The 25,632-nt window shown below is 44.8% G+C and overlaps 1 protein-coding gene across 1 annotated transcript; it reads right to left on the bottom strand.

The window, feature by feature from the left end:
• Positions 1 to 19,017: 19,017 nt before the first annotated feature.
• C1H11orf87 (chromosome 1 C11orf87 homolog) lies at positions 19,018 to 25,045 on the bottom strand. Its single transcript, XM_063330538.1, has 2 exons — positions 24,908 to 25,045; positions 19,018 to 24,472 (listed from the first exon to the last, which is right to left on the bottom strand). The coding sequence occupies exon 2, from the start codon at positions 24,322 to 24,324 to the stop codon at positions 23,848 to 23,850; it is 477 nt and encodes a 158-aa protein (XP_063186608.1). The 5' UTR covers positions 24,325 to 24,472; positions 24,908 to 25,045; the 3' UTR covers positions 19,018 to 23,847.
• Between the last annotated feature and the right edge of the window lie 587 nt (positions 25,046 to 25,632).

Below are 25,632 nucleotides of genomic sequence, written 5' to 3'. Positions count from 1 at the left end.
CAAGTGAATAATGACAGGACCAGAGGAAATGGTCTGAAGTTGCGTCAGGGGAGGTTTAGATTAGATATGAGGAAGAATTACTTTACTGAAAGAGTGGTCAGGCACTGGAACAGCCTGCCCAGGGAGGTGGTTGAGTCACCATCCCTAGAGGTGTTTAAGAAACGTCTAGATGTGGCACTTCAGGGCATGCTCTAGTGGCAGAGATTGTAGGGGTTTTTTTTGTGTGTGTATGGTTGGACTCAATGATCTCTAAGGTCCTTTCCAACCATGAAGATTCTATGATTCTATGAATACCACCTAGAAAAGTTCAAGCATTTGTTCTGACTGAGTTTGGCTGTTGGCCAGCGTGGCCAGAAGCTGGAGAATGCTGAGTAACCCCAGGCACAGGAGCTTGTAGGGTCTAGGGAAGAAGCGTTGAGGATGTGGAAACTTTAGGGGACATTTCTGGCAAAGGAGAATATCTTGTACAAGAGAAAGGAAGATGGTCAGTGATGGGTAGTATGGCATTATTTGAGAAGGGAGGACAGAGCATGGCACAGTAATGCTGCTGGACCAAAGGAGATGGAGGCATGAGAGCATGGCACCATCCCACCCACAGTGGTAGGAGGGAGAGAGGAGACGATGGAAGGAGGTATTTGCCATTCCATCCAAGACAAAGGGCTACTAACCCTCAATCCTTTCCCCGACTTCAGCATGCTACCGGTGCCCCCTGTATTGGTGCTGTCATTCAGGCTCGAGCCTGTGCTCCTGCTGATTGTGCACAAGGGTACACTCCACTGTGGACTTCGGGTGAGCTCTGGGCCGCTCTGTCAGGAGAGACCAAGCCCTGTGTGCACAGTAAGGCTTTTGATCAACCAGCCCACATTGAACAGGCACAGCCCAGCCAAGACTCCTTTCAGTCATTTCTCCCCCAGCTACCACAAGCACAGCTCTTCCAAAGGGTGGTGCAGAGGTGTTGAACCTAAGGGTGCAATTTCATGGTCCATTTGATGTGACTGAGCCATCTGCTTAGTTGTTTTTTCCATTTTTTTCCCCCGTTTTCAGTTAGATCAATTCCTTAATCTGGCCTGCTATGTACCCACACAACACGGTGTGCTGGAATGAGGGAACGTGGCTGGAGTCAGAGAGCAAGAGGTAGAAATATCCCTTTAGATAACAGTCCAGACTTAGAATCATAGAATCTTCATGGTTGGAAAGGACCTTTCAGATCATCGAGTCCAACCAAACAACCTACAATCTCTGCCACTAGAGCATGCCCTGAAGTGCCACATCTAGATGTTTCTTAAACACCTCTAGGGATGGTGACTCAACCACCTCCCTGGGCAGGCTGTTCCAGTGCCTGACCACTCTTTCAGTAAAGTAACTCTTCCTCATATCTAATCTAAACCTCCCCTGACGCAACTTCAGACCATTTCCTCTGGTCCTGTCATTATTCACTTGGGAGAAGAGGCCAACCCCCACCTCTCTCCAACCTCCTTTCAGGTAGTTGTAGAGGGCAATGAGGTCTCCCCTCAGCCTCCTCTTCTCCAAGCTAAACATGCCCAGCTCCCTCAGCCTCTCCTCATATGACCTGGTCTCCAGACCCCTCACCAGCCTCGTAGCTCTCCTCTGGACACGCTCCAGCACTTCAATGTCCCTCTTGTCCAGAGGGGCCCAGAACTGGACACAGCACTCGAGGTGAGGCCTCACCAGTGCCGAGTACAGAGGCACAATCACTTCCCTACGCCTGCTGGCCACGCTATTCCTGATACAAGCCAGAATGCTGTTGGCCTTCTTGGCCACCTGGGCACACTGCTGCCTCATGTTAAGGTGGCCGTCCACCCGCTCCCCCAGGTCCTTTTCAGCCGGGCAGCTTTCCAGCCACCCTTCCCCAAGCCTGTAGCGTTGCTTGGGGTTGTTGTGACCGAAAGGCAGGACCCGGCACCTGGCCTTATTAAACCTCATACAATTGGCCTTGGCCCATCGATCCAGCGTGTCCAGGTCCCTCTGTAGAGCCTTCTACCCTCAAGCAAATCAACTCTCCCAAATGCAGAGCACACCCCGAATTCTTGTCTCTTTGTTGACTTGAACGTGCTCAAAGCACTTGACAGTATTTTGACTCTAACTTTAACTCCAACAAGAACTGAGGGGCTCCTTCAGCTCACCCCCATAAGTCCCAAAGAGAGACGACAACTAGAAGAAAACCTTGCTTAAAAAGTCACTTTATCCTATTAAAGCAGTTTTCAACTAGTTGGTTATGATACACTTTTTTTTTTTTTTTTAAGACTTTAAACAAAATGTTCCCCTTTGGCTATGTTTGTCATTGAAATAAAGCCATTTTATCACATGAAAAGACAGCCCTAGGTCTGGTTTACAGCCAATATGCTGAAGGCTTCATGAACAGTTTTATCATCATTTAAATCAATTGACAATGCTGAACATTTTAAGAAAACAATGGGGAAATCATGTAGGATCCTTGCAGTAGATGAGTGCTCTGACCAGTACGCAAGTTTTTTTACGGCCAAGTGGATCTGAACTGGTGACTGTTTCCTTTTGTCTTAGACTAGTAGGGAAGGACAAAATCTTGAGGGGGAAAAAAAAAGGTGTCATCAGTCTTCAATTTTTTTCTCGAATGACTATTAGTACGTTTCATATCTTATCTATCAATCATTTACACTGTGTTGTGATAAGAAACTATTACCTTTTGGAAGTGGTTACCTGTCACTTCACTGTGCAGAGATCCAAAGCACCCTTCTCATGGCAGGGCCCAAACTCATCTCACCTAAATTGTGGCATTTACCTAAACTACCTCCAAGCTGAGGCTAAATTGTCCTTCTGGTTGTTATCTTCTAACATTGACTACAGACAAAACTTAGGTCAAAAGCAATCCAAACAGGTATCTCACTGCAGAACTTCTTTAGGGAGGAGGCACTGATGTCTCTGGGTACACTTTTTACTCTTTTTAAGCATCGGGCTGTTGTTTTTATGTGCTTGTATTAGGTAGACTAGATCTTACAACTTGGCGATAAAAACAAAAAGTCTGGGTTGGGAGAAGTATAAAACCCTGAGGAGACCGGGTAACTATTTTCTGGTGGAAAAAATCCATTTTCAAAAGAACTTGATGTTTAGTCATCTGCAAAAACCTTGGCGAGTAGTTAGCATCATCTACACACTGGGACAGAGAGCCCAGAGTGTTATTCTTTTACTCCCACTTCTATCACTGACCATTTTTGTGCTCTTGGACAGGTGACTTCCCACTTCCATCTCCTCTCTCTCTACCCACCTTTTCTTCTGTCTGCCTAGATTATGAACTTTCTGCTACAAGGACTGTGGTTTTATACAATAACCAGATTGGGCTCTTCAGAAGAATTGCCCTTTCCCAAGCCTCTTTCCCTAGAGGATGTAGGCAAAGAGGGCTGGTTGGAAACCTTCTTGGTAGTAACAGAGCAAGAGTTAGAGGGAACTCAGGACTGAAAGCTCTCCTGAAGGTGACTCGGAGGCAAGGGAAGCTTCAGCTAAAGGTACTGGTAGAGGATTAGGGGCTTTTATTGCACAGCATCTCATATAGCCCCAATGGAACCTGTGCAGTAATGATCAGGAAGTGATCAAAAGCCACTGATCTGCAAAGAAAAAGTCAAGAAATGACTGACTTGTGAAGAGTGGCTCTACTAAGTCTTCAGACTCAATTAACACTTTTAGAGCCTACCATGGGACATATTAAGAAACCACACATGTACTCTGTGTGTGTCATGTACAGACTGAGGCATCACACCTGACCAGAGAAATTCCATTTACATTAAGAGCTTTTACACCTCAGGCATTACTCTTTAAAGGAACAGAAATCTAACTTGCCGTCCCCTGAAATCTGCACAGTCTTAGTATAAACAGCTGTGGAGACTTCAGGTCTGTCTCCCAAATGTGAGTCCCCATCTCTTCTTATCTACAAGGTCAAGATAATGCCACCAGTTTTCCTTCCCCTCCAAAGCTATGCAAAATCTACACCTCTTTTCAGGAAGTCCAGACTTCAGATATTCAGGAACTGAAATGATAGATAATTTTAAAACACCCTCCAGGCAGGCAGGAAGCTGCACTGACCTCAGAACTACAATAGGAAAGTCTAATGGCTGTGTTGACCAGTTTTGACAAGAACCTATAACACTTTACCTCGCAAATTGGTTTCAGTTCCCCAGGGACACTTCTGTCAAAGCTGAGTGCCACTTGCAAATAGGGACTGTTGCGTTGTCCTTGAAAAAGGCACATAAAAATACACTTCAAACTTTTATAAAGCCCTGCAGTTTACTCATGTTAATTATTGAAGGATTTATACATGATATTAGAATGACCATGATGATATGTGATCAGCAATTAATGAACTGCTCACCAACAAAAGACAGGTCCCTCATTCTGGCACAGCAGGAGAGGGGGGCACAGGCTTGATGGCCTGATGATATTTCTTCCAGACCTATTTTCTGTAATTCCGTTGTTATATGCCTCTGTCGCATATGAAAAATCTATGCATAAAGAACAGATCTATGAACATTTGCCCTCATTACAGTTGTCTTTTTAAAACATTTTTTTAAAAATGCCTAAAACAAGTTCCCTTGTTTACCATTCAGATTTTAAATTTGGCACTTACAGCACCATAATCTTACAGCTTGTCATCATAAATATGCTCATTTTATGACCATGCAGCAGAGTATCTGCATTAACATTGTACTGAAATGCGGTGATTCAATTTCTTCTCCTTTAGCACTAGTTTTCCTGTAAAAATGATCTAAAAATCACCTTGAATATGTGTTTCCACCATTAGCAACCCACAATTCAAAAAAGAAGATAATACAAAGCACTTGAATTTTAAAATGTCGGTTTAATTTAATAGAAAAGCATGATATTTCTTATTAATATTCTATATGCCTAACTGTTCTAATAAGCAATCTGAGGCACTGCATGGGCAGTTAGGAAGAAAAAGCCTCACTATGCTGGATCCTTTGAAAGGAGTAAATTATTCTGGCATGCTCAAATTTTACATGATGCACTTAAGAGCTCATTTGTAAGAAGCTTTCTGCTCAGTGTTCAGTGAAACAGAAAAATAGTCATCAGAATCGGAGTAAAATAGTAGTATTTAGCATTACATAAGAAACTGTTATTATTGCATCAGCTTCTGGTCTTAATTACAATGTGTTTGTGAGAACAAGCTTGTTTGTCGTTTGCTTATCCCACCTCCATCTCTTCCCATCCCTGTCTCCACTGTGACTGCCTTGACCTCTCTCCTTCCCCCTTCAGGAGATTTAATGGTGGGAGATTTGCCACAGGGCTGCAGTTTGTCCAAGGACTCTGGCATGCAATGCAGATGCAACTCCAGGAATGAAGTTGACATTTCACCTATGAAAAGATCAAGGTGATCTCTGAAACTGGAATTATACTGTTTTTCTTATCTTTGCCTCTTATCAGAAGTTGCTGTGAATGACCAAGTGAAGTGGCATGGAACAAAGGAACCAATAAAAGAGAGTGAGGCACCAGCTTTCTCTCCAGAGGTAGCCAGGTTTTTAGAGCATTGACACATACTAATACAACCATATGGACTTTACTCCTCTCTCAAGGAGTTATTGCCCATCTAGGATCAATAAAGAGTCCTGCCTACTGCCCTGGAGAGACAAAGCCAATCTTAGGCCAGTGACGTGTCTTTCTTCAAGTCCTGAAGTATTACATGGGTCTTAGATTGGCCATGGAAAAAGCTGAGGCTCCAACCCCAATAATCCATGAGCTTGGTTTGTGACGGAAGCAGGACAAGATAGACATGATCCTCACCTATTTCTTTTCAAAGCACTCCAGTATCTCCACCAGTCTCTTGAGGTAGTCACTGTATGTTCCTCTCATTGAGACTGCCTGGTCTGTCTTTGTAAGACTGGGCAGATGGCAGAGATGGAAAAGGAGTAACAGGCTGCCCAAATCACATCTTTTTGATTGGATTCAATGAAACATTTCCCTCTTAGTGCAGTGCTGTGGGATTTGGTGGTACAAGTTTCCCCTAGCATCTCCCATAGGGCACACACTGAACCATCTGAGTTCATCTGGCAAGACTTTAATTTCACAAGCCCAGTAAATTGAGGCATCCTTCTGTACTTGCTCAGTTGCACTCCTTACACATTGATTTCACCTCACAGGCATTCAGCTGGCAAAAGAAACAATCAGGACCGTGTCCTTTTGTAAATTAAAGAACCTGAATTCATATTTCTGGACCAGGGTGAAAAAGAAGAATATGGGACTGGCTCATTGAGTCCCGTTCCCTGCAACCTCAGATGACCACACAGTAATTATCCAGGCTTAAAGGGTGTGCCAAATTTCTCTCTAATGCCACAGGCCACAGAATACTCCCTAGCACCTTAAATCAGTTTTAAGCCGCAGTTACATAAGAGAGTGAGTATATCACCAGTGACCTAGAATAATGGCAAAAACCCACTTAAAAGTGGTTAAATAAAACTGGCAGCCAGGCTTTAACAGCTATGCAGAATAGGGCAAGGACAACTCTGACAACCTGATGGTGTCACCTAGGGAAAAATTCCTCTCTATCCCAAATCTGGTAATCAGTTTACTCACGAGTGCAGGACACAGCATACCTGAAGTATGCTACAGGACGTCAGTTCCCCTTGGTGTTAAATCCTGTTTATAGCTATGACCAATGACAAATGCATTAGAGAGAGACAAAAAGACAAAAAAAATAGCCAAACATTCATCAAAGGAGAAACTCAGTGGTCCTTATAGAGTGCAGATAAGCATTAGAAGCCCCAACGTGGATTAACACAGCAGTAATGTATCCCAAACACAGAGCCCGTTAGGCCTCTTTCAGATCCCCTGGATAACTCGAGAACCACTGTCAGAAGAATACCTCCAATGACCTCTCCCAAACCTGATAGCTTCCCTCATTTTTTACTTCATATCTGCCTTACAGGAGCTGTGCTAATACCTGTCATGTCCACCTAATGTTTCCAACGGACATTTCTTAAGGGACACTCTACCCAACGCTTCACTTCCATACAGGTAGATAAAGTCCCCCGTATTCTACCTATCTAACATAATCCATTATCTCTCAGAAGTAGCACTAAAAGGAGAGTAGGACTCTTATGCAAACAATAAAATACTCTGCTTAAATTTCCATTCCAGGTCGGAAAATATTAAATCAATCCAGGCAAAATAAGGAATAATCGAAAGATTAAAATAGGGAATAGTTAATAATTAAGCATAATAGTTATTTTTCTGGCTGGAGGGTTAAAATTACAATAGTCTGAGGAAGGATTTGAACTCAGCTCTGGAATATCTGAGGATTCTCTTCCAGCATCCAAGGCTGATGGATCTCTTCCAAAACCCCTCCAACATCTGAGGAGAAGCCCATGTCTATGGGTCCCAGGAACAGACAGTCATCAGCCTCTTACATCCCTAAGGATTCCTACTTGGGTTAAATACTTGATTTTACCTGGTATTAAACCCTTCTTAGTATTTACAGCTAGGTAGCTTGGGAAATCTCATCCAGCCTAATATCTTTTACAGCATTCTTATGCATCTCACCATTCTGCCAGATGACTGATGCAAGAACATGAGGCTGAACACAACAGTACTAGAGCTCAATGGTGCTAGTCCTCTGCAGCTGATTCAAGATCTGGTCAATAGTGGCTGCAGATGACTTATTGGTAGGGGAGTCTCAGAGATAAATGAGAAATCTGGACGCCCAAACTGGCCTTAAGCAGAAGATCTGCACAACTTCTTCATCCACACAAATGGGTGTCCTTTTACAATACCAGATATGCTGGCAGCCAGTTTCCACAGAGCAGCCGCAATCTGCAGCAGCCAAGTGAACTGACTGGAGGTTTCACCTGCCTACAGTTCACATTAAAATGCGTAGTGTTTTTTACGTTACATAGGTGATTTACAGACCAATGTCACCATTACTTTGTGCCGTGGAGGGCAATGCACCACTTGCTTCTACATCCGAGTACAGATAGCTTTGCCATTGCTGACAACTCTGCAGCGGAACGGGCAGTTTGTGAGCTGTGTCATTGATGAGCAGTGGCAGAAATTGAGGTCACTCTCATTACAGAAAAGAACCTTTAAAAGAGCACATCACTGTCCCATGGACAATGACACATACAAATGTTTTGCTGTTTATGGTGAGCAGAAAATATCACCTGTAGTGCTAATATTGTAGTGAAAATAATACAATACTGCTGGAAAAGAAAAATCCAGGATAATACAACCTCATCCATGGGTTTCATGCTCAATAAATCCACTGGAAATTAAACTCAGCTGACAACATTTCAACAAGTGTTCTAATTTCCTCATAACCAAGCACATTAACAACCCACCATATTCATTTTCAGTGGCTTCAGCTTCTCAGCCCAGCATATTGAAACAATTCAACACATCTGGGACTCAATTAATGTCACAAACAATTCCATACACTTAGAACGATCTTCTCACTTTGCATTACACAGAAGACAGTCCTCAGAGCAGTTAGCATTAAAATACCCCCACTTGTATAAGTCACCCTTGGAGCTGAAAGGAGCTATTATTAATTAGTGGCATATCCTCTGTGTTTATACAGCGCCATTTGTGTGCCTGGTACATGTGAATAAAGTCACTACCCCAAGGAGCTTATAGTTTAAATTATACAGATAGCTAACTACATCATTAGAAAGTTGTTGTAGATTTGAATCTAAAAAGGAGGCAGAGCAAGACAAAACCATGGGGAGTGAATACATCTGTTTTGCAAGGGAATCTGAGCTAGGATATGAGGTTATGCGAGGATATAAGCCGCTCTTTTAATACGTGTATCCGCTGTAACACAGAATTGGGTGAGGGTGGAGAGGGTTTTCACTAGATCAAACGCTGGGGAAGTGTTTAAAGCTAGATCAAATAAAAGACCTGAGCACTGCAGCTTTTGGGTCTTGCCCCCTACAACATTATTTGGGCTACATCCAACAACTAGTTTATGTGGCTAAAGCAGGCAATGGTCACAAAGGTATATCTAAATTCCCGCACCAAGTCACTGCTCAACCCTGGACTTGCATTAAGAATCAAGTTGATGTGCCGTGTTTCCCAAATACCCAGATTTTGCAGCTCCTTCTGCCCACAGCCATGAGACGCTACCAGTGGCTCAGATAGATCATCAGGAAAAGCAAAGCCTGGAAATTATTTCCCACTCATTTTTGCTTTCGTTCTTCGTTCCATAGCTTCCTTTCCACTTATCATCACACCCCTACTGCAGGGAGGCTTTGAGAATTTCAGTAACAACTTCTTTTCCTCCAGCCTGTACAATGCTTTAGCTCTTTGAATCTGATTTGCATCACTCAGGAGTTAAGAAGCAATTCCTGCATCCATCCATGAGGTTATCTGCTGCAGCTAAAATCTTGAGAGTGTTTGATGCCTCTGTTCAGACTACTCAATTTAGTTTTCCCATTAATCTATTTGTATTAACAAGCCCACTTTTATAGGACAGGTGGTCGTTTTCTTCCAGTATTGTTTTGGGTAATACCTTTTTCTCTCTGTAAAACAAACGTCCTGCAAAGGAAGAACATAGGCTCCTTAGGCCCAAACAACCACGGTAACAACTTTGCATACAAACTTCAAGCCTAGCTGTATACATATGCATCTTGCTGCTCTGGAAGACTTACAAGAGCAGACAGAGAGTGCCAGTAGAGGAATCTAACTTTTTAGAGGGCTACTATCCTGTTCCTACCCAGTAAACTGTAAAGTTTGGTCTTTGATCTATAGAAAGGTTGTTTGGGAGTACCACAATATTTTTGCCTTATGACCAACCTTAATTTCAGTGGCCAGTCCAGCCCAAACCACGACAATAATGGAAAACCCTGAGTTAATCCAGTGATATCCTCTTTCCCCAAATTGCTGCCTTTGCACATTTTTTAACCTTTCAGTTAATCTCTTGAAATTAAGTGTTTAGGAGAGGAGATTGGAGTATTTTGCTCACAAGCTAGTGGTGCTCATCGACAGAGCTTTAAACTAGGTTTGATGGAGAAGGGGGATAATACCAGGCTTGCCCGTGACAAGCTGTGGGACAACACACCAAGGTTAGAGGGAGGGAGTGCTAGCGAGGGCCCGCAACCTGTTGTTCTGAGACATGCTGGCTGCACTGCAGCACACTTGAAATCTTACAGAGATGAGCCAGGGACTTGTGAGGTATTCAAAGCCAAGAGGGAAACACCAGGGAAATACCTCAAAGGAATTAAGGGGTGTTCCTCTTAGAAGGTGACATGTCCAACAGCCCACCTGAAGTGCCTCCACAGCAATGCACACAGCATGGGCAAGAAGAAGGAGAAGCTGGAAGCCACCGTGCTGCTAGAAAGCTACAACCTAGTTGCTGTTACTGAAACGGGGTGTGATGAATCCCATGACTTGGACCATGGCTATCAATGGCTACAGGCTGTTCAGAAGGGACAGGCAAGGAAGGAGGGGTGGAGGCGTTGCTCTCTACATCAAGAAATGGATAGAGTGTGAAGAGCTGTCTCTGAAGAATAGCCACGAGCAAGTTGAAAGCTTGTGGGTATGATTAAGAGACCGAGGCAAAAAAGGGAACCTTGTGGTTGGTGTCTACTACAGGCTGCCTGATTAAGGGGAGCCTATTGATGAAGCCTTCGTACTCCAGCTACAGGAGGCATTGAGCTTGCAGGCTCTCTCCTTCTGGGGCCCTTCAACCACCCCAACATCTGCTGGAAAAGTAACATAGTGAGCTGTAGACAATTCAGGAGACTCCTGGAGTGCATTGAGGATAACTTCTTAAGCCCTGTGATGTGGGCTGTGATGAGGATAACTTCTTAAGCTCTGTGTGTGAGGGATTGAGCTGCCCTGCCGAGAAGGACTTGGGGGAACTGGTGGATGAAAAGCTGGACATGAGCTGACAATGTGCGCTTGCAGCCCAGAAGGCCAACCATATCCTGGGTTGCATCAAAAAGAAGCATGGCCAGCAGGTTGAGGGAGGTAATTCTGCCCCTCTACTCTGCTCTGGTGAGACGCCAGCTGGAGTACTGCATCCAGCCCTCAGCACAGGAAAGACATGAACCTGTTGAAGCAGGTCCAGAGGAGGGCCACGAAGATGATCAGAGGGCTGGAACACCTGTCTTGTGAGGACAGGCTGAGAGAGTTGGGGCTGTTCAGCCTGGAGAACAGAAGGCTCCAGGGAGACCTTATAGCAGCCTTCCAGTACTCAAAGGGGGCTTATAAGAAAGACGGGGACAAACATTTTAGCAGGGCCTGTTGACACAGGACAAGGTGTAATGGTTTTAAACTAAAAGAGGGTAGATTTAGACTAGACATAAGGAAGAAATTTTTCATGCTGAGGGTGGTGAAACACTGGCACAGGTTGCCCAGAGAGGTGGTAGGTGCCCCATCCCTGGAAACATTCAAGGTCATGTTGGACGAGGCTCTGAGCAACCTGGTCTACCTGAAGATGACCCTGCTCATTGCAGGAGAGTTAGACTAGATGACCTTTAGAAGTCTCTTCCAACCCAGACTATTCTACGATTCTACGATTGTTTGAGGCAGCCTTTACCATTATGCACCTAACAGCGTTTGTCAAGCATATTGAAAGTCCTCTATCGGTTGAATGTGTCATGCAGTAGTGAAGATATGCTATGAGAAAGCAAAGAGAAACACTCACTTCCGTTAGCCTTGTAACAAAAATACATGTGACATAAAACTTTCTTTTTTTAATTGTCAGTTTCTGTGCAATTTTCTGAAAAAAAAAATAAAATCATCCTTTACACAAAAAGTCTATTTTGTGGTTGAAAACGTATTTTGCAGATCAATAGATTGAAGGCTAAAGGAAAGTGATACAATCATCTTGTCTGATCTCCTGTACAAATCCATCTGAGGAATATCATTAGCCAAAAATCTTTGCATCAACCTTGTAACTTCTTTAGAAGTAATGACATTTTAGAATAACGTGGATTTAAACAGCTCAAATGATAAGAATCTACCATAGCCCCATTCATTATCTCTACTGTCAAAAATAGTCTCCATATTATACAGCATCAGCTTCCGCACTTTGTGTCACATAAGGATATTTTATTCTTTTCTAACCAATTACTCCCCATGAAAAATATTTTTCCCATGTAGGACTGTGCTCAAATCACCTTTCAGCTTTTTCTTGGGTAAGCAGAACAGATTGAGTTTTTTAGTTTCTCACAAGAAGGCATGTTTTCTGCACTATCCTGTGGCTGTTTTCTGAATTATTTATCAATTAAAAGAAAAATGCGCTTGCTTCGTCACATTGCCTTGTTTCTATCTGAATACCCTAGAAAATATTCATTGATAAGCATGAATGCTATTCTCTTTCTCTTAGGACAAACCAAAATGAAGATTACTTCTCAGCTTATGCTGGAAGAGAGTTGTTTTGATGTCCCTTGCTTATACTGTTATAAATAACCAGAAGTTTCAGTAACTGATGATTCTTTTTTGAGAACACAGATGAAAGCAGCTAGAAAATAACCCCAAACTTTTCTGAAAACCTCATTAACTTGGAAGTTGAATCTTGGGCTTCAAGAGCAGTCATCAGACCAAAATCTGTGTGTGAGAATTTATATATATATATATGTATATATATATATGTATGTGGATGATAAACATACATACACACACACACACATATATACCATACATAGCTACTTTTTATATATATATATATTTATATAAAGCTGTGGACCATGTGTGGCCTCTGACTTTGTATACAGCCCACTAAGGAACTTTCAACTGCAGTCATCTTTGAAAGAACACAACTTGAATTTTTTCCAGCTGCACCAGGACCAACAGAAGTGTCTTGGCTCTCAGGAGGCCAATTCAAGTCCAAAATCACCGGCCCTCATCCATTCAGCCTGGAGAACCCTGAGTTTCTGCATTGTGCTTTTTACCCAGGCCTTCAAACCAGCTGCTTTTGGGCGTCTTCCTGGTCACCAAGACCAAGGTGACTTTGTCTTCAAGAGGCGAGGAAGGAAGGGACACTCATTTGCAACAAAGCCTTACAGCCTGATGGTTTTATTTTGCAAAACCCCTTAAATCCACAAATAAAACCTGCAATTTCTATCACTACAAGCACTCCACTGTTCATAGGAGGAAGGATGAGAAGACACTTGGCTAGTCTTAGACAAAATTACATTGTCTGTAACTTTAGGAGGTTATATTACCACATATTTATTGTTTCTCCTCAATAGTTACAGATCCCTGTAACTTTAGCCTGAAGAGTATAATAAAATAGTAGGCTTAATTCTAATTTTAAGAAATCTAATGATACAATTCTATGTCCTTAAGTCTTCTTTGGAAAATAAATTTGTATAATTCACAGGTAAAATAGTTTTCAGATACTTAACTGTAAAAAGTGATTAGAACTTGCAAATACAGCAGGGCTGTTGCATACTAGACCCTAAAAACTACAAGATGAGATATGCATTGGGAATATTTCTGATATAATGCAAATTCCACTGGAATGGACATAAGCTTCCCATTAACTTTAGGAGGGTTTTGGTCCAGTCCTTGAGCCGTTCAATGCGGTTTCACATCAAAAAATGCTCAGTCTGCTTTGCTGTCAATGAGGCACAGAGAAATACTTGGAGGTTCAGCACAAGATTTTTTTTCATAAAGAGAGATTGGAATAAGGGGGAAACGATGAAGGGATGGAAGGGTAAATCTATAAAAATAGTTTATTTTCTGAGGCAAAATTCCACAGCGACCACAAACATCTCATTTATTTCAACTGACACCTTCTGAGTGGGTACACGGTTGCATATGTAACACTTTCCCATATTTTTCCCCCAGGACACAGTTTTGTTTATACTCCCAGTGCTGTGAATTTATAACTGAGGCATTGTTTGGGTTACTACATGTAATAGGAACTGTGTTTTCACAGGTGGCTTACCTTCCTTGCCAGATGTCTGTTTTTAACAGTGTCCTAATAACTACTGCATATGCTAACTTCATTCTGTATATTAAAAAATATATCCTTGAAGGGATAAACCCTTTATTTTTAGGCTACTTTTTTAATCACTGAAATAACTTCTGAAAGTATGAACTGGATTCACCAGCACTTGCAAGCTGGAAATCAGCTATGACTCTCTTCCTGAAAAACGAATGCTTCTGTGCCACTGGACCTGCTAGGCAGGAGACATGAATTACTGGATTAAAATCCTGTTTGTGACAGACTGTAGTTCATTTTGTAGCTGTATGCCTCCAAATCCCTTCTAGTCTTAGAAATCTATGATTCACCTTCCGAACAAGCTTCACATAACCATCACAATTATCAAACAAACCCCTAATTTCTTTCTTCAAAGGATTACAGTCTTGAAAACCAAAGGAAACAGACAATGCCTGGGGGTTGAAGAAAGAGCATATAAACAGCACAGATGGGCTTCAAAGATATTGTTGAGCAGCATTGCCAAATCCAAATATTTCAACACTATGAGTCAGGCACCAGAAAAGTCTTGAAATTTACTTACAATTCATGAGATGTGAAAAATAACTTATTTCAGTAACGCCTGCGTTATTGTGCAGGCACATTCGCTGCCCAACTGCCTGTCAGTTGTCCTCCCCCAACAGCTTTTGCATCCATTGGCTAATCTCAACTACGTTTGATGGAAGAGTGGAGAGCTGAATGGTGTTGACTCCTCATGAGATCTGTGGGTGGCTGGGTTGGGGGTGAAGCCCTCGCTAGTGGCTGCATGGGGAGGAAGGCAGGGATAACTGGGACCTCGTCCGCACTGACGAATTCACCCTCACCCGTGCAGCTCCTTACAGGCCACATGCAAGCCAACCAGGTCAGGGGTGGGAGCTGCAGATATTGTATGGAGCTGGACATACAGGTGAGCAGGGGGATATTTGGGAAAACGTGAAGGATCTCATTCAAAGGGTAGAGGGAGAAAGCAAGCTAATGTAGGTGGACACCATGGGGTGTGAAGGCGGCCGTGGGTATTGTGGCAGTGGGGTATGACAGTACCCAAGAGCCAGGTGAAACTCCACAGCCACAGCAGGCTATCTATATTTTAATCACAGATGTCCACGACGCGGATATTAAGTACCAGACAGACTAAATGGGACTCATAAGCCCTTCCTCACAAAACTGTACCGAAGAGTTTAGTGCCCCTGCATCCTTCCCCTTGTTGCTGGATGCTGCTCCATTGCCCTCCCAGTGGTTGTCGCTCACCTGTGATTCACTAACACATTCACTATACATCCGTGAAAGTGCACCATAACTTGCTTCAAAGTAAAATAACTTGGTGAAGACCTAACGCTGAATTCAGGTAAAGTGGTCTGGCAGAGTGCTGGCAGAGACAGGAAACCTCCTCAAGCTGAGAAGTTACTCGAGCCAAGCTACTGTGAAGTAAATCCTGGAGATTTTCCTTACCAAATCACCAGTGATAACCCAGCAAGATCTTTGTTTCCAAATGCTGGTTTTTGCCATGCCTTACCTGATGAGACGTGTTTTCCCTTCATTTTCCTGGTGACAGCTATTGCCATTCAAGTTCACCACCTCCATCAGTCTGAATGAGGACTGTGTGCTCAGAGAATCTGAACTTCTCCTCCTGGCCCCTCGCTGCAACAAATGGTGCACATCAGTGGAGAAGAAGCACCAGTTTCTGGTGGTGAAGTCCCCAGGCTACGAACAAATGAAGATTTGTCAACCTGGTGTCTTTCAGAAGCCCAGCTTTCTCACACCTATTGTGGTGTCCTGTTGCTTACTTTATTTTGACATAATTTGAGATTCTGCTTTCCGGAACATTAGAAGAAATCTTATGAAAGGAAACGGAAGAGGCCTAATCGGAGCACAGTGATCCCAAGAGTTTCTCTGGAACCTGTAATATCTGAAGCTTTCATTTATAAAAGACATTATACCCAGATCTCTGATACCAAGAGTTGTATGGTACCGTTACCTTTTCTCACTTGCAAGCGTACTAGCCTAAGGAACCTGCCCTTAACCCTGCAGTATGGCTACAGCACTATGCAAACAGTAATACTAAAACCCATCTGTCACATTTCAGATACCTTCTCGACACCTCTGCTAGGTTCATCATCATCCCCTTACCCCAGGAGGAACTGACTTTGGAGAAGCTCTGTCGGATAGGTAATGGCCCGCACAGTCAGCTCGGTTCTAGAGGTACATACATCTAGAATAACTCAAGTGGTGAGCAGAGGTGTTTTGAACCTGCTTTACTACAGATAGGTAAAAAGCCATGGCTGTCTCAGGGTTTACATGTTCTTTGCTTTCTGTTCAAATGCAACCAGAAGTTTTTTATAGACATTTGAAGTGACCCCATATGATCATCTGGACAATTATCCTCCTTTACACATCATTGTTGCCAGATTGAACAAGCTCTAACACATGCGCTGGAAGTGAAGGCTTCCCTTTACTATTGCTGAGGCCTGTCAAAAGGATAGTTTAATAAAAACTGTATTTCTATCATGAAAACAAATAGAGTTTAAAAAGTTCAGCTGGAGTTCCTAGAGAAGCAGAGGCTCACTGACTGATTTTTCCAGCTGAGCAGCAAAGTAAAAGCATACGTCTAATAGCATTCAAGACCACAAGTAAAAGAATGGATTGTGATAATCTGATTTAAAAGCAGGAAATGTGGACTGGGTGGTCAGACATTACTAGACACTCAGTTGCCCTTGTCTGTCTTACAGGTTTTATGTATATATTTACATATTAATACCCATACTGTCACCACATCCACTCATTTAGTCTCCCCTCTGTAGAAACCGATACTTTTCCTTAGAGTGGTGTTCTTAATATGACAGAATGAAGATTTCTCAGCAGTTTCAGCCTGTAGTCTAGGGCTGGCAGCTTAATCAGGAAATGTGATGTTGTTCCAGAGCCAATGGACCATGTTAGGAAGCATTCCGGGATTTCTCAGACTGTTTGAAGTCCAGCACTTTCTCAAAAGCTTCCGCCTTGTCACAGAGATTTTGGTACCGTATCAATATGGTTGGGTAAATGTGTGACAATGCTGGATCAAGATGAGGGCAAAGACCTACAGTTTTCTTTGCACAAATCAAACCAGCTGATGACTTAGAGAGAGAAACTTTCTAATGTCAGAGACAGGCTGAGATTACCCACTGGAAAGAAGAAACGAGCCCAACCGACAGAGCCTGTCCGGTGGAAAGGCTAACCAGACTGGCTGTCCAGTGGGGAGTCAGATTCAGAGAACAGCAGGACACAAAGAAAGCTAAAGAGAAGTGAGCATGAGTGTGTCACCTGTAGGTAACCCCCAGGTGATGCCCCGCTGTCCTCCACAGGAGCTGGGTACTGACTGTGAGCCAAAACACAAGAGAAATCCAGGTGCCCTAGAAATACTAACTACAACAATCAGAAGTCTGATGACACCGGCAAAGGATGGACAGGCAGCAGGGAGCGAGATTCGGTATCATCTTGGGCATAGTCCAGGCCCCACTGCATTCAGGGAGCTTTTGCCACGAATTTCATTAGTGATAGGTTTACTCCTAAGCATTGTCTTTTCCTACATTCTTATTACCTTAGTCAGCACTCTGCTCAAAACCACACAAGGCTGTTTTCTGCACTGAAAAAAAGTGTTACGAGCGATGAAATGGTAAAATAAACATTAGTTGTCTTGGCTCTCCTTCATAACACGTATTCCACTTCAACTTAGAAATTAAATTGGGCCACTCGGTGTGACTGTTAAGCATCTTGCCCAGCCATCCATCTCCCAGCTGTGCAGTGTACCACTTGGACCTCGCTGCCAAATGTAAGCACTCAAATAATCCAAGCCAGGTGATTAGCATAAAGACTCTTTTAATTTGTATTACAGTATCAATATTTTTTTTAATGTATATGACGCTTAATTTATTCATTTCAGGACTGTATATTTGCAGGTTCCATGTCTTTGTTTAATAGATAAGTTTTATATATTTACTACATAAATAGCTTGGAAGCTGAGAGCCTCACAACGTGTGAGTGACAGAGCCAGGAATGAAATGTAAAGGCGCTCATTTACAATCATTAATTCATCCTCCAGCACGTGATGCTTTTGTTGTATTATAGAGCTAATATTTTCTCCTTCTAACCTTCCATACTTACCCCTTATTTACAACACTCATAATACCCTAGGATACTTTATTATTTTTAGATGACAAGATGTTTGAAAAGTTTTAACCTGTACTCTGTCATTGACTGTGTAGTAAACAAAGCTAAAACCATAAAAGAAAGGCAATCTAACTGTTATATGAGAGTTCTTTCAGAAGATTTTAGGTAAAAATTTTGCTTAATTGGAGGGGGTCTGAAAAACAGAGGACAAAGACTTACTGTGAAACCAACAAAACCTACATGATTTTGTTCTGCTGTACAATGTGAAATCTTTTCCTGTTTGTGTATGTGTATTTTGCAGTGCCTGCTTCAAATTTGTTGTCCTCTTTAGAAAAGTAAAATAATGAACAAATTATATTGCTCCATTTCAAGGAAGAAAACAACTAAGAAAAGACAAGTGGAACACTGGATTATATAAATAAAGGCAACTTTTACTGACAGTGTTCTGATCCAAATATTTATTTCCTAACTTATACAAAATTGATGCTTGTGGAGGTATTGGGCTAAAAAGGTTGGAAAATGAAATCTAGCTACCCACAGAGAACATATAGTACCAATGAAGCAATGAAAACTTCTTTGATTTGTGTAAGCAATGTCTTACGTATAATTTACAGAAATGAGATCTAGCGTCATATAGAAAATGATGTTTTAGAACAAGGTATCAGGAAAGAGATCGCTACTTGTCTCTGCTGTGGGTGGAATGAGTCGCCCTTCACCCAGGTCCCCCCAGTGGATGGGGAGGCTTCACTTCCACAACTCCAAACGGGAAAGCTAACCATCACCATTGCCAGGCACCTCACCTGTTTGCTTGGCAGACAGGCACCTCTCTCCTCCAGGCTCCTACCCCAGCCAGTCTTCACCACTTCGTAACAGACTTTCCACGCTACCGAGTTCGGCTGGATTCAGACCAGAGACCTACATGTAAGAGACTAAAAACAGAAGGAGGCTCTGTTCTACTAGAAATTTATTTAGCGATCAGATGGAAAACTTGGCTTCAGGAAAAAAAAAAAGCCTTAGATACCAGAAAGAGATGAGAAAGTCAGTCCTGGATAAAAGTAGTTCTAATTTTTAACATAAATGAAAGCGTTACTAAAGGTTTGTATATGAGTCATGCCAACTTCTATGTAGATGAGAACTGTAATGAAATGGTATCTCAGTCATTATAAATTTTGCTATTTACACAAAAGAGGAAAAAGAATGTTTCCTACTTCATTTTTCGCGTTTCCCTTCATATCTTGCATACTTATTAAAATGTAGGGTTTCAAGTACCCATAGAAAAAATAGAAACGTGCAGAGAGAATAACCACTAGAAAGGAAAAAAAGCAACCAAGTCCTATAACTGGATTTAAAATAATTCGGTCCTGTCTAAAGAGTCAAATCATGTTCTTTTTCCTCCCTACATAAAAGTTGCACTCATATTCACAACAATAGAAGAAGAAAAACACAGTTGCTTCATAACACTGGACATAGCTTTCCAGAAACAAGATAGCAACTACTCAGAAATGCTATGGAAAACATTACTCACATGGTAACTTGCTATTTACATTAAAGATAGTAGCCTTTAAAATTAATTAAAAATAAAAGCAAAAAAACCCCACCAGTTTTTAGTCATAGGACAGTTTTGTCTATAATGTGGAGTCTCTGATCTTTGCTTTTTGTCCAGCATTTCTTTCGAGATATATATCTATATATACAGATATATATGTCTGAGAGAGACGTGTCAAAAGCTAAAGCATGTCTGGATGGACAGCCTGCAAATTTCATCTGAGACTACATTTGCAGTAGACAAACCCCCACAGAAAAAAATGCTGGAATGACACATTTTAATGAAATTACATTCCCTGTCCACGATCCAGAGAGGATCCATATAGAAACGCCTAAACGCCTCAGTCCGTAGAAGCAGAGCTGACAGCAGCAGCGCGGGTTCCCCGGTGCTGTCAGGCTGAAGCATCCCAGCCCTCGTGGGATGCAGTGGTTTCCATCCCCGCAGAGGCTGCCGGGACGGGCACAGAGCAGGACCAGTGGTGGTGATGTGGAGAGCTGTCACCCTCTGTGTGGTCTGCAGACGGGATCCAAGTCCGTTGGCAGTCAGTGGAAGCCACTCCTGTTGATGCCAGCGGGAGCTGGACGAAGCCCCGGGCCAGCAGCAGGCTCCGAGGACGGGAGTGCAGGACGAGGCATCGCCGACTCTCCGATCCAGCCCCAGCACTGCCACCGCATCGCCCGGCGGGCTCTCAGTTCTCACCAGGATCTACAAAACAAGTCACTGCTGTCCTGCTTCTCCCGCGGGACGACGGCTGGACCGGCCAGGATCTGTTGAGCACCACAGCAGTTCTTATTCTCACACATGCAGGATGCTGGTGGGCACCCGGCTCCCATTCACAACCAGGAAAATCCAGCCAGAGGAGGTGCCCCTGAAGAGAGGAAAGGCTGGCTGTGCTTCCAGCAGCCAGCACTCGGCTCCCCCGCTCTCCATCGTAACTGGCCGAAAGCAGTGCAAATTCACTGGAAAAAGAACGTCCACATCGACAGGGTATGAATCCTTCCTTACGTACGAGAAGGGTGCAAGCATTTACCCGGCATCTCTATCAAATATCGTAGAAAAGGTTACACAAAAATATTTAAATATATGGATACAGATACATAGATGTTATACTTGCATAAAATATGTATACTCAAAACCCTTTGGGCAGTTTCACAGTTAGCTGAAAATGTATGCTTTAGAAATATGAACAATTTCCTACACTTTTCTAGTTTAAGTAGGAGGGGGGAGGGGAAAGAAGCATCAGCCTTATTAATACTGAATGCTAAGTGCAGAAGTTTAGCTGTAGCTGTAGGGTTTTGAAGCAATTGATTTGACAGAACCTCCAAGCATAAACTCTGTTTTAAAAATCCACATTTATTCCCTAGATTGCTTATTGTTTCATGAAAATGAAAACCTACGTGTCCTGCTTGTATCAGCTAGATCTCCTGAGACCATCCAATTAAACCTCATAAGCTTGCCATACTTCATGACAGGATTGTGTATTTACTGGGAGTACGCATGAACCTTATTGCAGTATTTCTGTGTGATAATAGGAATTTATAACTTCTTGTATCTTGTATAATTTAACTTTAGAAATAAAAAACCTTAAATGACACCACAAGAAGCTCACAGTTCTGAGAAAATTAAAGTCAGTATGAAATTTTACTTACAGACCACATAATTTACACAGATTTACATAAATACAGAGATATTAAAATATTAAATCAAAGCTAATTAACAGAGGATAGAGTTTTACATGATAACATATTTTAATTCTAGTTACATTTTTGCAACTACTTTTAGTGTCATGAGATTATATAAATAATATATATACCTGTATATCCATAATATATATAAAGATATATATATATATCTATCTCTCCATCTTTTTTTTTTTTTCTTCAAAAATAGGGCAATTTTATAACTGCAATGAGATGTGACAAGCAGTACACTTCTGGGGAATTATTGCATGCCTTGAGTGCATAAGGCAGAAGGAAGAGTATCTGACTTCAGACACTAAAGAAGTGGAATCATCAACCAGAAATGCACTGGAGTGATATGGAACATCTTATTGCTTTTATAAAACTCGAAATTATACACTCTTGTTGGTTGGTGGTTTGGTTTTTTTTTTTTTTCAAAGGCACAAAATAAAGGGGAAAGTAATATCTCTCTATTTAGTGGCCATCAACGATCAGTAAGCTCCAATACTGTTCACTGACACTCTTTATTGTCCTAAATCTATTCCCTGTGGTGCAATACTGTGCTGCAGTTGCATAAGGAGGTTAAACACAAAAGTTCATGCATCCTTTATTAGGGGGAAACAAAACAAAGCCAATTTCCTCGCCCAGCAACAAGGAAGTAGCCATTAGCATCCGCTCATACCGGCTGGCGGCGAGAGTCAGCCATGGCTCCCCTCAAACCGCAACGTGCACAAGCCCATTCGGTCGCAGGGACGCTTGCCACACTAACCTCAGCTGGCGGAGCGGCTCCTTGAGCTGGGTGAGACACTACTTGCCTAAAACGCTGGAGGCGCGGATCCAAACTCAACAGCAGTTTCCCATCAGACCAGGCAAGATTGGAAAGGGGTAAAACTGGGGAACAGAAACACTGCCCTGACCCACTTGGGGGCTATTAGAGGATTATGGAGCACTTCTGCCACCCTCTTTCCCAGTTTTAAATTCACTCACAGCTGAGGGCCCCAGACCTCCTGCTGCGTGTGCCTGGGATTTTTCTAGCCTAACAGCCACCCTGGGAGGCAGAGGACTCCAGAGGGGGAAAAAGTGGATACAAAACATTTAAAACTGTGGACTATTACTATCTCCTTAGATCACTTTGAATGCTGGGATAGAAAGAAGAAAAGAAAAAAAAAAAAGAAGAAAGCCCTCGAGATCACTTTTTCTTTGCTGTATTTTTCAGATGTTAATATGCACAGTAGAGGGCTGCCTCTGCTATGATACCACACAAGATGTTTCAAAGTTTGGATATGGCACTCTGTTAAGGCACCTTCAAGTAATGGTCATTGATTTAATCGCTAAGCAAAGCCGCATTTTCTGTACCCAACGCTGCTTCCTCCAACACACACAGTATTAGCAGCCACTCACACCTGCCATCCACAGACAAAAAACTCCTGGTGCATGCTAGGGAGAAACTACACCAGCCACTTCCGAAATAAATATTTGCCAGGGCTTACGAGCAGACATTTTGCACAACTGTGTGGTTTGTTCCCCAAAGGGGAAAGGGGAGAAAATTAAGTGTTGTCTGTCCCTAACTGTCTACTAGATTAGGAGGGTTAAAATATATATCAGCCTAAAAAAAAGTAGAAGCCAGCTCTGTACTGCTGCAGGATTCCTTGCTGGGAGGCGAAGCCGTAAACGCAGGCATTCAGTGCGGGGTGCCTGGTGCAGAACTGGATTTGGTTCAGGACCAACAGGAGGTACAAGGACATCCTCCCCTGGGAGAGGACAGGCAAGTTACTGCACATCACCTCGCCCTGCCACACAGCACAGTTCTGGGTGTGGGTCTCAGGTTTTGTGGCACAGGGATGGGCATGGGGGGGAGCATGTGAAGACGAGGGGAGCCGAGGGGAGAGGAAAGCTCGGGCATCACTCTGTGCAGACAGCTCGCTCCATCCCCCCGGAGGTTGGAATGCTCAGCGCTGCAGCTGGGGGCTCGGGGCCGTGGGGCCGGCCGGCACTTGCAGTGAAGCCCAACTAGGGGTGGCCATTTCTACACAAAACAATACCCCGTCCTGGGAAGGGGTGAGAGAGGTGGGACAGGGGCACAGGTCCTAGCACAAAAGGAGAGAGACCAGGGTGCGCTGTCGCCCTGCTCCGAAGGGACAGGGGGTCCCAAGGCACCCGCCAGACCTGCCTCTCCCCCCACGCCACTCACCCATGCCCCAACCCCGCGCCATGCAATGGTGACAGGGTGCAGCGGGAATCCCAGGAGAGTGGGATCGTCCCGGTCCCCAGGGTAACGATGTCCAGGGAAGAGGGATCCCCCACCCCTGGCCCTCTCCTCCAGGTGGACGACTTGGTATTTGGTAGCTGTGTGCAGCTCCTTCTCCAGTAAAAAGACGCATCCTTTCCTCGCACAGTCAATGAGAAACGCAATGTGATCTGTCATGCGCTTGGATCGTGGGCTTGTTCGTTCGTTTGAATTAGCAATGTTTTCTTCTTCTTCGGGGACTAGAATAATCACTCAGGTATTTACAAACACCAACCAGTGCCTTCACGAGGTCTCCCCCAAATCATCATGACAAAATCACCGTCTGCAAGAGCCCCGCACCAGCTGTGTCCAAACAAGCCCGTGCTTGCTGAGAGCTCGGGGCTGCCGAGGGAGAGGGGCGCTGGATCTCCAAGTCCTGGGGGGGTCTTCCCAGCCGGCTGTCTCTTCCTTGAGGTGCCTCTCCCTGCACCCCCATCCCAGGGTGCTGGCTGCCGCTATTGCTGCTGTGGGTGCAGTGGTCCCGTTCGTACTCCTCCTGAGCCTTTTGCATTTTCCGCTTCTTCATCTTCCTCTTGTGGATGTGGAAGGTGGTGAGGGAGAGGAGGATCAGGCAGAAGATGAGGGTGACCAGGACAATTAAAACCACGGTGGATGAGAAGGACTGGAAGAGTTGACCCACTTGCGTGATGCAGGTGCTGCTGGTGTTTAAGGTGGCAGATGTCCTGTTCAGAAGACAAGGTGGCAGCGACAGCCTCAACTCCTTGGAGAGCTTGGCACTCATTGAGGAGGCTTCGGAAGATGAGGATCTTCCTCCCCTCTCTGAAGACGCCTAAATTTCAATCGGTGCCGGGCTGCTGGCGGGCGCTCGCTGGAAATGCCCGGGATGCCGCCGGCTCAGGCTCACGCTGGCTCCAAAGTGACAGAGCAGCCTGCGAAGGGAGCCGGACACATCAGCGCTCCGAGGCACCCACCCCGCGCCGCTCCCCTCTCCCCAAAACACCGCGCCGGCGGCTGCGGCAGCCTCCTCCCCGCGCCCCGCCACGGCAGCGCTCCCGGCGGACCCGGCGCCCTGCCGGGGCGGGGGCGGCAGAGGGGTGGCGGGACGGGGACGGGGCATCGCGCCGCCACACCGACTTCGCGAATTACTCGGCATCCCGGGCAGCGCCGCCCGCCCGCACACCCCAACTAGTTGCGGAGGGAAGGGATGGAGGGATGGAGGGAGGAAGGGAGGGTGGGAGGGAGGGAGCGGCCGCCCCGCATCCCGGCGGGGACAGGCTGCCGAAACCGGGCGGGGGGGGGAGGTGGGGGGGTGGGGAGGGACGGACCTGTCCCGCGGTGCCGGTGCCCGCCCCGGAGCCCCTTACCTGCTCCGGCGGAGGCAGCGAAGGAGCGCCCGGGCGCCGCGGGCGCTGGGGGCTGCGGCAGCGCGGAGTGAGCGCGCAGAGCGGAGCCGGAGCCGCCGCCGCTTCGGGGAGCGCCGCCCGCAGCCTATAGCCGCCCCGGCCGGTGACGTCAGGCCCGGCGGCCACCGCCCCGCGCGGCCCCGCGGCGGCGGAGGGGGCGGTGGGGGCGGCCCCCCCCCCCCCCCGACCTGCTCCGCCCCGGCACCGGCACCCGCCCCCCCCCCGCCGCCCCCGAGCATCGCCCCTGTCCCCCGCCACCCCCCACCCCTCCCCTGCCCGCAGCCAACCCCCCCCGCCAAACACACACACGCTCTTCGCATCCCCAGGTGCTGGGACCGTGAGATGCATGGACCTGTTGGAGCGGGTCCAGAGGAGGGCCACCAAGATGACCAGAGGGATGGAGCTGTCTCCTGTGAGGACAGGCTGAGAGAGTTGGGGTTGTTCAGCCTGGACAAGAGAAGGCTCCGAGGAGACCTTATAATGGCCTTCCAATACCTGAAGGGGGCCTTTAACAAAGCTGGTGAGGGACTTTTTAAAAGGCATGTAGTGATAGGACGAGGGGTAATGGCTTCAAAATGAAAGAGGGTAGATATAGATTAGGTATCAGGAAGAAATTTTTCATTATGAGGGTGGTGAGGCACTGGAACAGGTTGCCCAGAGAAGCTGTGGATGCCCCATCCCTGGAA

This window comes from Chroicocephalus ridibundus, chromosome 1 (genome assembly GCF_963924245.1).
Source record: "Chroicocephalus ridibundus chromosome 1, bChrRid1.1, whole genome shotgun sequence".
Lineage (NCBI taxonomy): Eukaryota > Metazoa > Chordata > Aves > Charadriiformes > Laridae > Chroicocephalus > Chroicocephalus ridibundus.
Note: the sequence above shows the minus strand (reverse complement) of the source record. Positions and strands in the feature narration are given on the sequence as shown.